This window comes from Anabas testudineus, chromosome 4 (assembly GCF_900324465.2).
Source record: "Anabas testudineus chromosome 4, fAnaTes1.2, whole genome shotgun sequence".
NCBI classification, from domain to species: Eukaryota; Metazoa; Chordata; class Actinopteri; order Anabantiformes; family Anabantidae; genus Anabas; species Anabas testudineus.
The window spans coordinates 12,588,728-12,602,898 of record NC_046613.1 but is presented as its reverse complement, the minus strand read 5'-3'; the positions used below and the strand labels follow the sequence as shown (position 1 = coordinate 12,602,898).

Genomic DNA, 14,171 nt, shown 5'->3' with positions numbered 1-14,171 from the left:
TGCTGTCTCACTTCTTGGCTGTCTGTCAGGTAAATAAGCTGCTTTTTCATTTTCCCCGTCTTATACTTAAGAGCTTTAAAACTACAGATATTCAGTTGTGACGTTAAATAACCATTTATAACATCTACTCTAGTTAATCAGTGTTGTCGTCCAGCCAGTTTTCTTTAATGTGAAGTTGTGAGTTTATGCTAGCAGAGTCGTGTTAGCTGCAGCAGGCCTCAACCACGTGTTGACCCGCACACTGAGATCAGCCACGCAGCTAAACGCATTTTCCCCATGACTGCATGATGAAAAATATGTTGGTAGGGACATCTGAGTAAATGTGAAAGAATGCCAACTTTTCTGACTGCATGGGACCAAATTATGTTCAGTTTATTCGCTTTTTTTTTAGTCATAAGTCTGCTGCACAGCTCCAGAGCTGAAAAGCTGCTGCTGGATTTAGTTAATGTGACAAACTATATCCTTTAGTTTTTGTTTGTAAATTGTTGGGTTTTTTTTCCCCCTTTGTATTAAATATAATCTAATTTTGTTTCAGGCTGTTGGACACTCTGCAAAATGATGGGAGGCACATGGTGGGTACTAAAATGGCTTTTTCATTACATTGTAGTGACTTCTGTTCCCACATCACTCATTTTAAAAACTGCTAGATCTGTTTAACTGATGCAGTTTTTTTTCTGCAGGTTTGAAACGATGATTCTGAGTCTGGGAGGTCATCACATTTTATATTGGTAAGTGTAATAAGATGAAATTTTTTTTTTTTCCTTAACTGGGAGTCTATGATGATTTTAATTTTAAGAGTAGTGGACAGAAGAGATTTCTGAGCAATTTCATACTGAGACTTCACTTTTAAATACTGCTTTTCTCTCTTTGTATTACTAGTTTAATACTAAAATGTATTTGTGCATCTACAGGTTTCAGAAGAGTCCAGAAACCTGAAGGAACATGAGGAGAGGAGGTAAGGCTCCTCCACACCCCAGAGAAGCATCAGTGGTCTTCATCCTGTTTGATTTGTGCTGCAGTGATGACATTTATTTGCTACTCTTGACAAGATGGATGACGATTCTTTCAACCACCAAGTTGATATCTGAGGCACTGGCCACTAATGTTAAAGTTTAAGGTGGCTTTTTGTTTTCTCATTTTGTTTTCTTTCTACAGGTGTGATCGTTCATTTCAACTCTGCATCCAGAGCAGGTAACAAAATTAGTTATTTGCAACCAGTTTTTACCTTAAAGACAAACTGTCAATGATGACTTTTGTTTTAAAAACAATGGGAATCTCTCTGAAAAAGAATGAAAGATGACTTTATGCTGATGCAGTTTCTTTCAGCAAACACCTGCACGTGTACACGTTTGTTCTTTGGTAACGTCTTATATCTTTGTCTTGCAGGTTGTGGTTGTTCTTGAACCTGACATCCATGTTCATGGATGTGTTCCAGGTGAGTTTGTGCTTTTTATTGAACGTTCTCACGTTTCATAACCGGTCTGATGCAGTGATGAGTGCATAGTTCAGCAGATAACTGTGACGAAGAAAAATGTCTTTCGCTCCTAACTGATGCTCTGGCCTCCACCACCCGTGAGGCCACTTTGTGTGTGAAGTGATTTCTAATTTTTTCCTGTTGCTTTTCAGATACTTGTGCCTACGAAGGGCAAGATGAAGGTGAGTGGAAATCTGACAGAATATATTCTCTAGTAATGCCTGATACAATGATGAGTGCATAGTTCAGCAGATAAAACCGTGAAGAATATCTATTGTCTTTCGCTCCTAGCTGATGTATCAGTTCTATATGCCATGCAGCCCTGAAGTTGGTGAAATGCAGTAATAACACAGTATTTTCTCATCTTACAGACTCTTCTCAGCTCCTCTTGTTGGTAAGGATCATGTCCCAGACTGGCACTGCACAGCTAACACTGTTCAGATGTGATGAATGTGAATCAGGTCGCTGATCCATTTGAGGAAACCAGTCACTTATTCTGATCTACATTTTTATTGGCTAAAGAACTGCGTTAGTTTCAAACGCCTAACTAATGTGAAACTGTTTTTTAACTTCACAGAGCAACTTGAACTGAGCTGTCATGTGTCCCAGATGTTGCATGAATGTGGTGAGTATGGAATGAAGTCATTAAAGCCCTCAGACCCAGATGACAGTGGAGGTGTCAAACCCAGAATTAGATTTTTCAGAAACTACACATAATATAAGCTTCACAGTACTATACTGGAAAGTATCTGCCAAACAGGACTCTGGTTTGTCCCCTGAACTTGTCATCTGCATCATGGGAGGCTTGATGTGTCTTGGTTGGCTCATGGTTGCCTTTGTAGGAAACCATTTTTGATCCTTTTAGTCTGACCTGTGTGATGACAAAGTAAACGCAGACTTTAAACCGTGGTGTCTGTCATATTAGCTCTAGCTGATCGGGTCAGTTCACGTACCTTCATCTCAGTGTTTCATATGCATATTCATCTTATGCTAATCTGTTCCTTCAGGTCATCACACTGAGGCCTGACTGCTTGAGGAGGCAAAGACTGATCAGCTGAGGTGAGAATCCAAAGACTGGTGCAACATAACGCTGCCACCTTGTGGGTTCAGTGATGTCTCAACAAATGTCTGACCTGAACACTTAATGTGGACAAGATGTTTACTGAGCAACCCAGCTGAACAAACCTGAACCTGTCAATCACTCCCTTGTAATAAGCTGCTTTTGTTTCATTGCAGGAAATGGAGATCTGTGGCTGAGTTTGGTAAGTTGAAGTCTGAAACTGTTATGTGGGGGCAAGGGGGCATTGTTTATTGAAACAGATTAACTGACCACTCTCCCTGTGATGAAAAGATTCTGCCAGATGATTGCTCTTGATTATAACCCTTTACCGTTCCATTTATTCTGAGGTTATGTGGTCAGGAAACATGTTTGTCAGTTCATGGTTTAAACACTTCACTTCAGTAAAGGATCTCTGTCTGTTAACAGCCATGAAGAACTTCAGTCCTGACGATGGAGCCCAACATCTGCCTTGACATGAAAATGCTGCTAATGTTGAATCCAGCCATTTCTGGGATGTGAAGTGCATACGCAGTGTTTGGATGGTGCCCAGAACCTGTGGGACAACTCTTAATGTGATGAACTTGCCCGTTTGTATTTTGCAACTTTGTCAATAAATATATTTCCACACCATTTCTGTTATTTTGGCTCATGATGTACAGTAGTAGAAAATGATCAATACTAAGTAAATAAACACTGTTTGGTCCAATACATCCTTGAATAACTGGCTGGACCTTCTCACCACACCTGACTTATGGGTACGTTACTGGTGAGGCTTCAATTACCATCCACTTTATTAATAGTTAAAGTCATGAGTACTTTTACTGAAATGGCCTCAAGTTTGAGGTTTCAAGTCAACAGTTCCATCATCTCAAGGTGTAAGAAACCAGAGGCTGGTACTGTCATCAAATATGACATTTATTGACTTTGTGAAGCACTAAATTCATATTAAACTCATTGAAAGTGTTTTGTAGTCAAAATGTCGACCTCTACTGGTCCAGTCGTCTTTAGTGCATTTATATAGAGGGATGGAAATGAGTGAGTTCACTGATTTGAACTTTACACATGTGACACTGATCTTAGTCCAGTTAGCTGTGAATATATATACATATATATATACACACATTACTGACCTGAGGAAACGGTTTCTGCACGAACTCATCTGTGAAACAATGCTAATAAATTTCGACTCTATCATCTGACTCAAACTATTATCTTAGCTCTGGTTCACCCACCATCACACAGGTGTCGTGACTCAAACTGACTCCCTGCCAGAAACTGACTGCTGTCGGCGGGAGCGCGCACAGCCTGTTAAAGCCGTATCGTCCAGTTTATCTGCGACTACAGCTGATTATTTCAGTATCAAACAGTCATATCATACAAACACGGTGCATTATACTCTATGTATCCTGTGGTAATAGAAAAAGCATGTCTTTGTAAAAATTGTTTGTAAAGGTTCCTAATGTCTAAATGGGTTTTATGTACCTTATATTCTGCTTCTGAAACCACATCTCTCTAAGACCAGTGTGTGTCTGTATTGCATAGAAATATACTGTATGTCTAAAGTGGGTGATACGTCTTTAAAAGACTGTGCGCGCTCCGGTCGGTTTCTGTGCTCCGCCCGCAAGCGCTGTGCAGGGCGAGAAAACGAGCGCAGCCCCTTCGTCAGCGTCGACGTATGGTGTGTGTGTGTGTGTGTGTGTGTGTGTGTGTGTGTGTGTGTGTGTGTGTGTCGGGGGGGGGGGGACAGGAGGAAAACCCCACACAGCAGACGACCAGGCGTAAATAAATGGGAAAGAAAAGCGGGGACGCGTCGTGCAGTCTCGTCTTGACCGAGTCGGATCAGCTGCTTCCTCCATGTGTGTGCGGTGGTTCCTGCTTGTGCTCGGGGCTCTGTCCGCAGAGGCCGACTTCTTCCAGTTCGACAGCATTTCCAATGTCTCCACTTACTATTTCAATTACATTTACTGCAACATATGGGAAGGGGAGTGTCAGCCCAACCAAGACGATGCCACACAGCAAGGTAGGATGAAGAAGCATGACTGTATGTGACTGAGGCGCTCACATCACGGGCTCTTATGTAATTTCCAGCCTCCCTGTTTTACATCCTGTATTGTTCCTCACTGTACTGAGACATTGGTCAGTTGTTGTAAAAACTGATTCATTGTTTTCCTGTTGATGGGAGCAGTTCCTACCAGAGACCTTTGGGCAGGTTTTCCTCAGGACTACATCAGCCTGCTGCATCAGTGGTACTGTAGCCTGGGCCAGTGCTGTGAGTCTGGAGACTGCAGGATCACCAACAACATCACAGGTATCACCCCCTGTACCGTATAGCTGAGCAGAGCAAACAGGCAACATACAGTAGGCAGGACAGCGGCAGATGTACAGCATTAGCAGGCTGCACCCAGAGATTAGGTCTGATACGATGATATTTTCCACAGTTAGACTGATGTTGATGCAGAATTTAGGTTTTCTTCAACCTCTCAAAATGTTTGCATGCTGTCCACATTTCAGCTGCGTCGTATTAGCTGGTGCATCACATATTTATTTTCTGTGACTGTAATCTCTAAGCTTGCACTCTCTCCTGTGCGCACATGCAGGTCTGTCAAGGGACCTTCAGAGGAAGCTTCACGGGCAGCACTTGGCTCAGTCTGTGGTTCTGAAAGCCATCCAGGGTTTTCTTAACAACCCAGAGTCCAACAAGCCACTCACACTCTCCTTCCACGGCTGGTCCGGCACCGGCAAGAACTTTGTGGCCCGAATCATTGCAGATAACCTGTATCGTGACGGGGTGAAGAGCGAGTGTGTACGTCTGTTCATTGCGCCATTCCACTTCCCGCATGCCAGGCTGGTGGACACGTACAAGGTAAAACGTACAGAGCCCACTTGGCACAGGGTTGGTTGCTCTGTTCCAGGAACATGCAGACTCTGTTCTTGGGACCACTGCTTGCTTAGTCAGATGTTGAGTCTGTGTTTGTAATGCAGCGATAACAGTAACAGTTTGGCCAGACTCAAACATTGATCCCACAAATACTGACATGTATGGCTTTTTGGAACCTGGCGGTTGTCCAACCGGGGCACAGATGCCAACATGGACCCCACTACACGCATTGCATAAGTTTCAAGATGATGTTGACACAGTATTATTACACAAATAAATCCCGATTTAACAGAGTATAGTACACAGGATAACCTTTACACAGATATTATCAGAACCTCCAGAATCTGTAAATGTGGACATTGGATTTTAAACATCTCTGCTTTGAAACGTGTCTCCACACAGGATCTGGCACAGTATAAAGCAGATCAGTCATAAAAATAACATGAGATGATATCAACATAAGAAACAAAAAAACATAGTTTACAGCTTTAACATACAGTACGCAGCTAAAATTAACTTTTAGATCTAAAATCTCAAACCAATATTTAAAGTTGATGATTTTATCATGTGTGGTGATTTCTGACACTGAGGTCTGGTCCTTGTCTTTGCGTGCAGGGCCAGCTGAGAGAAGCGATCCGGGACATGGTGCTGCGCTGCCCTCAGACTCTGTTCATCTTCGATGAGGCTGAGAAGCTTCACCCAGGCCTCATCGATGCCATCAAGCCCTACATGGATCACTATGACAACGTAGATGGAGTCAGCTACCGCAGAGCCATCTTCCTCTTCCTCAGGTTGGTTCTTTATTTCAGGCGAGTCCTGAGATTTAGAGCTGGGTCAAAAATCCGCTGCTACTCATAATGTATTGTCCCCTCTGGCCCAGATAGTCTGGCAGCTCATCTGTGATGAGGGATGTTTCATTCCCTGTCTCCATTAGCTCTCTTTATGGAATTATCATGTTTTCAATCACTGACGTCCAGTTTCTTCTGCTCGATCATCTCTCGACAGCTAAATATAGAAATATATTTTAACAACATTGCTATGATACAGTCATTTAAAGTAGGGGTGGCCTGTGGTCACTAAAACACCAGGATGATGACTGAATAGTTTAATAGTAGTTTAGTTTAAATCTAATATTTAAATAGTCACATATTTAATCATGTAATTTAGTATAATTATATTTTTAAATACATTCTCTAATGTGTTGAGCTCAAACTTAAAGTAGCTAAGTGTATTTTTATTTTAGTTTAATTAACACTGATCTGTGATCCGTTGATAAAAAAACTAAATGTGACAAATCTTTCTTTGACAAGTTTGAAAATCTTTCCTGCAGTAATACTGCAGTCAGCTAAACCCTGAATAATCAGCGACAGAGATTGTACATCATGCTATTCCACTTTGCTTTCTCTCTCCACAGTAATATTGGTGGAGCAGCAATCAATGACGTAGCTCTGGACTTCTGGCACTCTGGTCAGAATCGAGAGGACATTGGTATGGAGGACCTGGAGCACCGACTCAGAGCTGAAACGATGGAGTCTCATGGTACGCTCTGTGGCAGTATTACAGCAGCATGTTCCTGGTGTGCTCCTTGTGAGCTCTGTTACCTGAAAGCTACACAGTGCTGCAGTAGGCAGTACTGATTCTACACATTTACATTAAATCACATATTATCTATTGTGATAAAAAAAAAACATTGGTTGTTGGAACTTTAAAGTGTTTGGGAACTTCTAATCACCTTCTCTGTGCTGTCCCTATCCCCAGGTGGGTTTGCTCAGAGCGAGCTGATGTCTGGCCACCTAATCGACTTCTTCGTGCCCTTCCTGCCTCTAGAGTATCGCCACATCAAGCTCTGTGCACGGGATGCCTACGCAGCCCGAGGCCTGGAGGCAGATGAAGCTACCCTGGATGAGGTGGCCAAGGCGATGCTGTATGTCCCCAAAGAGGAGAGACTGTTCTCAGCCCAGGGATGCAAGTCCATACCCCAGAGGATCAACTTCTTTCTTCCTTAGAAAGAGTCACAGACAAGAGAGAGAGAGAGACCTGGAGGAGGTGTGAGTTTCCTAAACCAGCCCATCTGGATACAGAGCCACAGAGGAGATGTGTCTTCTCTGCTTCGCCCTATGTTCTCTGCTCCCCCCCAGATATGGCATGTGTCTGCCCAGGTCCCTCAGAGAAGGACAGACACCAGGCATCTCCAGGATTCAATGGGAAAGCAGCGTGGCTCACTCTGTAGACATCAGCAGTGTTGCAGGAAATGTGTTGGTCATTAAGTGCAGCTGCCTGGTTTGAATCCTCAGTGTCAAGATGAAGAATTGAAGATGCGACTTATAGATTTGTTTTTTATCATGTCACATTATTTATGTCTGTTCACTGTCTGACTTGCACTGTTTGTTTTTTTTTGACTCGTTTGTCTGTGTTTGCACACCACACCTTGTGCTTATACTAGCACTGGTTATTTATTGCCATCATTTGTGCCACATTTGAACATGTTACTGTACCAGATTATGTTTTTGTGGAGTAGTATAACTTGACACTTACTGGTCCTATAAGCTATTAACTTGGCTTGTAGTGAATATCAAAGAGCACTGTGGTGTGGACAGTATGAAGTGCGTAACAGCCAACAACACTGGAGGAAGGTGTTACTTGAAACGGATACTGGAAAACATGCAAGAGACCATGTCTCAAAAGCAGTGAATCTATTTGAAAGTCATCATTTGTGTGGTAAATTATTAAAAACACTGTTATTAATTGTTGATATCCTCAAATTTTCATTCAATATTTAACTAATAAATGTTTCATTATCATCATTGTTGCTTAATATAGAGAGAATTATGTTGTTATTTTGGTGCATAGGTTATTCACTGACTTTCTTTACCTCCTTTAAATGCAGATTGAGTCATTTACACTTACACAGGTTTACATTACACTGTTGGTCTCAATAATCACAGCACAACAATAATGTGGAGAGAAATTCTGTCAGACATCATTTGAAGAAAATAAACACCCACAGAAAAACAAAAACAAAAGCTTGTTTTTACTTCATGCAACAACCTAATAGGATTTTACAAATTGTGCTTTTTATTTTTTCCCAAACAAAATAAAGGTTTCACAAATTGGAAACTGTAAACATGGCTTATTTACTCTCTAGGTATTGTGTTTTTCTAGGATTACATACAGAAGATAATGCATTTACAAAGACTGTCCCCACCCGTAGCACACACAAAGACAAATCAACAAAAGAATAGCAACAACCAAACAAGATAAATAGGTGGCAACTGTTAACAAGGTTAAATAAAGTGTATCTGGTTAATCTTTATAGCTTGGCACCTATTCCTAATGTGAACTGTTTTATTTATCTACCAGTAGTCCTAATTCAGAGTAGTCTGGATTCATTGATTGATGGATAAAAAGCCTAAATCTCTAAATTTAAAGTTAAGTTTTCAGAAATAGAATAGAAGTTTCTCAAATCACTCAACATGTGTTGATCTAGACCTCAGGTTATGTTAGTGATTTGTTTTATGTAGGTCTGGGATGGTGTTTCCCTTTAACTGCTGAGTCGGAAGCCAACTTATTTAGCTTCACGTACATTTAAATAACAAATATATTACTCGCAGTATATGTATTTATATATATTTATTACTTTATTCGTATTTATTCCATTTTATTGTGATTTTTTTTATTATTTATTTATTTTTTTTACCCCGGCGCACTTTTCTGGGCGTGTATGAAGCAAACGCGTGGTCTGCTCCCATTGGCTGAAGCGACAATTCGGCCACATATTCTCTCCTCTGATTGGCCGTGAGCTGTAACGCTTCCTTATTGACGTTTGACGCCGACGTCCAATCAGATGTAGACATCTGTTCCGAGCCGAGAGGAGAGCAGCGGCGGCGTCTCAGCGTTTTTCACTGTCACATCACTGTACGAGAGACGGGACCGACCGACAACGCTGCTTTACGGTGTAGAAACACCGAAGAGACTTATTTGTATTTATCGTTAGCTATCTTCGTCTGGCAGGGTGCCTCGGCTCGACACAATGTCCGCCCTGTCGCTGCTTCTGATAGCCGTGTCGGCTGCATCTGTGCTGGCCGAGTCCACTGTGTATCACCGAGAGCAATTTGAGGATGGGGGTGAGGTCCTTCACACGAAATCATACTGTCATTATGTAACTGTGTTTTTGTGATTTGCTGAATGTGTATCAAATGTCATTCATCGTCTGTCCACTGCTCAGTTGGAGGTGTATTTACTCCACCATCCACCATTTATGTTTGACCCTTGTCTCTCCTGTCTCTCTCCCAGCCCAGCCCAGCTTCTCCATTTTTACTCCCCAGCTATCACCAAACCCTGTCTGCTCCCCATCCCCCTACTGCACGTCTGTCCCCTAGTCTCTTACCCTCCTTCACCTCACTGTCTTGTTTTCTCATACAGTGAAGACAGTGCAGTCAGCCACATAATGCATGTCCCTGCAGTACAACTCATTCCCAGTGCACCTGCACTGCTGCATCATCAGAGGTGGATTAACAGCGTGTGAGTCTTTTTACTGTGTCCACTGTGCAGCTGACTCTAAACTTGTTTGTGCAGATGCCTGGAACAGTCGCTGGGTGGAATCCAAGCACAAGTCGGACTACGGCAAGTTCGTCCTGACTGCAGGGAAGTTCTACGGAGATGCAGAGAAAGACAAGGGTGAGTGAAAAATCCATTGTGGCTCAGGGCAAGATGGTTATTAATACTTAGTTTAGTACTTAATTTACATTTAACCCCAAATCAAAGTTGCAAATAAAGGCAACAAAACTTGAAGCCACTTTTGAATAGGTAAAGTTCAAATCACGCTGAACTAGTGACTGATTTCTGTAAGCTCACATCCAAGTATTATGTAAAATATTCTAAACAAATTAGTTTATCCTGAATGTATGCTTCTAACTTTAAGTATGTAAATGTGCTCACTGTTCACTGTGCGTACAGCAGCTGCAGTATTTGTCTCCATGTGACTTGGCAACAGCCTGTTGTTCAACTTGATAAGAGACTTGGATAAATTCACACATTTAAACTAACCTGTACAATTGTATAGAGACAGCATGGATGAACTGTACTTTTTAAATTGCTGACACATTGCGGTGATACTGTTTGTGCTGCAGGTCTGCAGACAAGCCAGGATGCCCGCTTCTTCGCCATATCAACGCGTTTTGATGACTTCAGCAACCAGGGCCAGCCACTTGTCATCCAGTTTACTGTGAAACACGAGCAGAGCATTGACTGTGGTGGAGGCTACATTAAACTGTTCCCCTCTGACCTCAACCAGGAAGACATGCACGGAGACTCTGTCTACAACATCATGTTCGGTGAGTGTGGATAGTTTCATATGCGGGTAACTTTGTTCCAAAGACTATGGGAGCAATCATTGTTAGCATGTGTTTACGGTGCCCATAGCTCCAAAATGAAGAAACAGTGTTGCTTATTAACATATTATTAATAGTTTTTCAACCAAATATGGTTAAACAATAAGCAAGATAAGATTTGGATACTCAGACGATACTTATATTTATTGTTCATTCTGATGTTCATTCTGATGCTCACATAAGATTTGCTGACAGCACGAGAAATGTATTAAGTTGCTGTTATCCTTTAAACACCCAATACTTCATTGTCAATCACTCTGAAAAATGTTGCGCTTAATGTTTTCAGTTCTTTTGTTTTAGATAGATTTCGGACAATTACTCCAAATGTTACTCTTTGCTGAGTGATCGAATTCCATATTTTTCTCTCCTCATGTTTGGGCTTGTTTAGGTCCTGATATCTGTGGCCCTGGCACAAAGAAGGTTCATGTCATTTTCAACTACAAAGGCAAAAACCATCTGATCAACAAAGACATAAGATGCAAGGTGAGATCAATGAAGGGTTCTTGTTTTTTGTATTTAACTCTATAAGAATTCTAATTTCAAGTCGAATTTTAAGATATATTTCACAATAACTGTACAACTCTTAGAGCCATAATTGTTTCTGTTCTGCCCCACAGGATGATGAGTACACACACTTGTACACACTGATTGTCAACCCAGACAACACTTACGAAGTAAAGATTGACAATAAGAAGGTCGAGTCTGGGAATCTGGAGGACGACTGGGATTTCCTGCCTCCCAAAAAGATTAAGGACCCTGAAGCCAAAAAGCCAGAGGACTGGGATGACAGGGAGAAGATTCCTGACCCTGATGATAAGAAACCAGAGGTCAGTTTTCAATGACACATCCAAGCATACTGTGTTTGTATAGTGAGTCCTTGTATGCATGTATTTAGACAGCATTTAGTTCATTTCTATAAAACCTCTATGTTTTTTCTGTGCCTCAGTGTAATCATGTTTCCACCTGTGTATCTCTTTTTTTCTAGGACTGGGACAAGCCTGAGAACATCCCAGATCCTGATGCTAAAAAGCCGGACGACTGGGACGATGAGATGGATGGAGAGTGGGAGCCACCTATGGTCACTAACCCCGAGTACAAGGTGAACAATAACTCATAATTGCACTTAATACACACACACATCAGTGAGTAGGCTAGACTACTGCTGTGTCTGCTTTAATAATTAAACTTTACTTAAGTGATCAAATTGAATAAAATAAAAGTTAAATGCAGCAGTAAATGAGGGAGTGATGTTGAGTGTTGTTTCAACATTCAGTTCAGTTATAATTGTGATGTTTTAATCAAATATTACCTTTAACATCATTATATACAAAGAGTGTTATTTTCATGTCTCAATTTCAGTAGTGTTTTATGAATTGATATATTATTACATTATTACCCGAGTAACTACCGTCCAGCAGCTGCAGTGACAGATACACTTCTTAATCAGCAGAGCTTTTGTGATTCCTCTGATACTAACTGTGTGTGTCTTGTCCTCAGGGTGAGTGGAAACCAAGAGAGATCGACAATCCTGCCTATAAGGGCAAGTGGGTCCACCCTGAGATTGACAACCCCGAGTACACAGCTGATTCTGAGATCTATAAATACGACAGCATCGGTGTAATTGGACTTGACTTGTGGCAGGTAAGAAGAGACAGCTGCTGAGACACAGAGACTGTGTTGTTTACCACTCTGTAAGAAAGTAAATAAGGATTCTTATTCTTTAATGGAGGAAACATTCTGATTTACTCTTATTGAACCCAACAGTAAAGTACAAATTGCTTTTTCCTCTTTAATGTAGGTTAAGTCTGGTACCATCTTTGACAACTTCCTGATCACAAATGACCCAAAACTGGCAGAGGAAGTAGGCAACGACACATGGGGTAAAACTAAGGTGAGCCCAAAACCTCCTTCTTTTCGAGTTTTCAAACTGCATGTACGCTCATACAATTTGCTATCAGCTCTTTAGCAGCTATACAGGCTCTAATGTCTGAGCCTGCTGGATATATCAATTGGTTAAGTTTAATCCTAAATGAATTATTTATTATCAATTTTTAATTTTGTGCTTCCTGTTCTCCAGGATGCAGAGAAGAAGATGAAGGAAAGCCAAGAGGAAGAGGAGAGAAAGAAGCGTGAGGAGGAGGACAAGAAGAGGAAAGAAGAGGCAAAGGAGGAAGAGGAGGAGGAAGATGAGAAGGAAGAAGAGGAGGAAGATGATGAAGAGGAGGAGGAGGAGGGGGAAGAGCAGGAAGAGGAAGAGGAGGATGAAGGCACAGACTCTAATCTCAAGGACGAGTTATAAACTCCTCGCATGAACTGCTCAGAAAAGAACCTGACTGTGTCAGTGAGCCAATGGAAAAAGGCTGAAGACTGAGATGATGCACCCTCACGGCTGACACCCTGGGGTGGGGTTTTCATTTGTTTTTGTTTACAAAGTGAGGGAATTGGTGAAAAGGGGCCATTACTGTTCTGTTTACTATTATTATTGTTATAATGATATGAGTAATAGAAATGATGAAGATCTGATAATGAATGTCAGTTTTTTTTTTTTGTTTGTTTTGTTTTTGCTGTTTGTACCCAACAGAAACATATAAGTTGCCATTTGTGTTTTGCAAAAATCTGGGTTTTTATGAAGTATAATGTAGTGATGCTAAATGCTATATTTGGTATGTGGATAATAACATGTAAATGTTTTGTTTACCTCATGTGTTTTGTCTTATTAATCTGTGTCATGTCTTTTTTTTGTTTGTTTGTTTTTGTTCATCCTTTTGTAGACGGTTGCTGTAATCTAACTCGAGCGACTACAAAAGGATTCCACATCGTGCAGGATATTGTGCCTGCTCGTATCTAAATGTTTCTGAATCAAACAAGGGTTAATGGCATGGGGTCAATAATGCATAAAGTCTAACACTACATGTTTGACAACCTGTTCAAAAAGCTGTCGTCCACAGGATGCTAATGTGGGGTGCTTTAAAATGAAATCCCTTGCATACTTTTGTACTGTATAGTTAACACTTTTTCACTTGACGCGCATACTGTAGTCTTTTGTGTCTAAACAAACTGTATTTAAACTCAGTTGTACATTAAGAGCTCTCCAGTAGCAGGAAAGCTTCTGTTCATTTGTTTGGCAGTCCCATAAAGTTTACTCTAAGGTTTTTGCGCACAACCAGCTTCCTTGTTTCTGATGCCGATCTCTCTGCACTGATGTACCCCACAGCACACTGTCCAACAGTCTGGAACATGATCCTTTTGTAAAAGACACATTTTGTACTAATGGTAGTAACTGAAGTGGGAAGATTACATGTTGCTGTGAAAAAAAAAAAGACAGGTGCTCTGTCCAATAAAACATTAGCAATGTCCTCCTTTGATTTC

At 41.2% G+C, this 14,171-nt stretch overlaps 2 protein-coding genes, 1 long non-coding RNA gene and 8 other non-coding genes across 12 annotated transcripts; all 11 read left to right on the top strand.

Moving 5' to 3' along the window:
- The first annotated feature begins 31 nt into the window (after positions 1–31).
- Positions 32–3,164, top strand: LOC113151374. Of its 2 annotated transcripts, none has more exons than XR_003297715.1 (9): positions 32–572; positions 681–728; positions 912–955; positions 1,156–1,191; positions 1,387–1,435; positions 1,627–1,935; positions 2,052–2,099; positions 2,482–2,533; positions 2,711–3,164. It is a non-coding gene; the product is annotated as an uncharacterized LOC113151374 (long non-coding RNA). The 2 variants fall into 2 exon arrangements; XR_003297714.1 differs by having other exon boundaries at positions 34–572; positions 1,627–1,868.
- Positions 274–355, top strand: LOC113152981. The gene has a single exon (XR_003297951.1). It is a non-coding gene; the product is annotated as a small nucleolar RNA SNORD74 (small nucleolar RNA).
- Positions 772–840, top strand: LOC113152986. Its single transcript, XR_003297956.1, has one exon. It is a non-coding gene; the product is annotated as a small nucleolar RNA SNORD75 (small nucleolar RNA).
- On the top strand, positions 1,012–1,092 carry LOC113152988. Its single transcript, XR_003297958.1, has one exon. It is a non-coding gene; the product is annotated as a small nucleolar RNA SNORD24 (small nucleolar RNA).
- LOC113152990 lies at positions 1,236–1,318 on the top strand. The gene has a single exon (XR_003297960.1). It is a non-coding gene; the product is annotated as a small nucleolar RNA SNORD79 (small nucleolar RNA).
- On the top strand, positions 1,482–1,560 carry LOC113152983. The gene has a single exon (XR_003297953.1). It is a non-coding gene; the product is annotated as a small nucleolar RNA snR60/Z15/Z230/Z193/J17 (small nucleolar RNA).
- On the top strand, positions 1,696–1,777 carry LOC113152982. Its single transcript, XR_003297952.1, has one exon. It is a non-coding gene; the product is annotated as a small nucleolar RNA snR60/Z15/Z230/Z193/J17 (small nucleolar RNA).
- LOC113152985 lies at positions 2,579–2,644 on the top strand. Its single transcript, XR_003297955.1, has one exon. It is a non-coding gene; the product is annotated as a small nucleolar RNA SNORD78 (small nucleolar RNA).
- Positions 2,810–2,884, top strand: LOC113152980. Its single transcript, XR_003297950.1, has one exon. It is a non-coding gene; the product is annotated as a small nucleolar RNA SNORD47 (small nucleolar RNA).
- A 992-nt stretch (positions 3,165–4,156) lies between the features above and the next one.
- tor3a (torsin family 3, member A) lies at positions 4,157–8,491 on the top strand. Its single transcript, XM_026346460.1, has 6 exons — positions 4,157–4,554; positions 4,720–4,842; positions 5,132–5,397; positions 6,028–6,203; positions 6,827–6,951; positions 7,171–8,491. The coding sequence occupies exons 1-6, from the start codon at positions 4,389–4,391 to the stop codon at positions 7,416–7,418; spliced, it is 1,104 nt and encodes a 367-aa protein (XP_026202245.1). The 5' UTR covers positions 4,157–4,388; the 3' UTR covers positions 7,419–8,491.
- Positions 8,492–9,282: 791 nt separating this feature from the next.
- calr (calreticulin) lies at positions 9,283–14,167 on the top strand. Its single transcript, XM_026346533.1, has 9 exons — positions 9,283–9,536; positions 9,988–10,089; positions 10,542–10,745; positions 11,191–11,285; positions 11,420–11,629; positions 11,788–11,901; positions 12,300–12,443; positions 12,601–12,693; positions 12,880–14,167. Exons 1-9 carry the CDS (start codon positions 9,443–9,445, stop codon positions 13,099–13,101), a joined length of 1,278 nt encoding a protein of 425 aa, XP_026202318.1. The 5' UTR covers positions 9,283–9,442; the 3' UTR covers positions 13,102–14,167.
- The last annotated feature ends 4 nt before the right edge of the window (positions 14,168–14,171 follow it).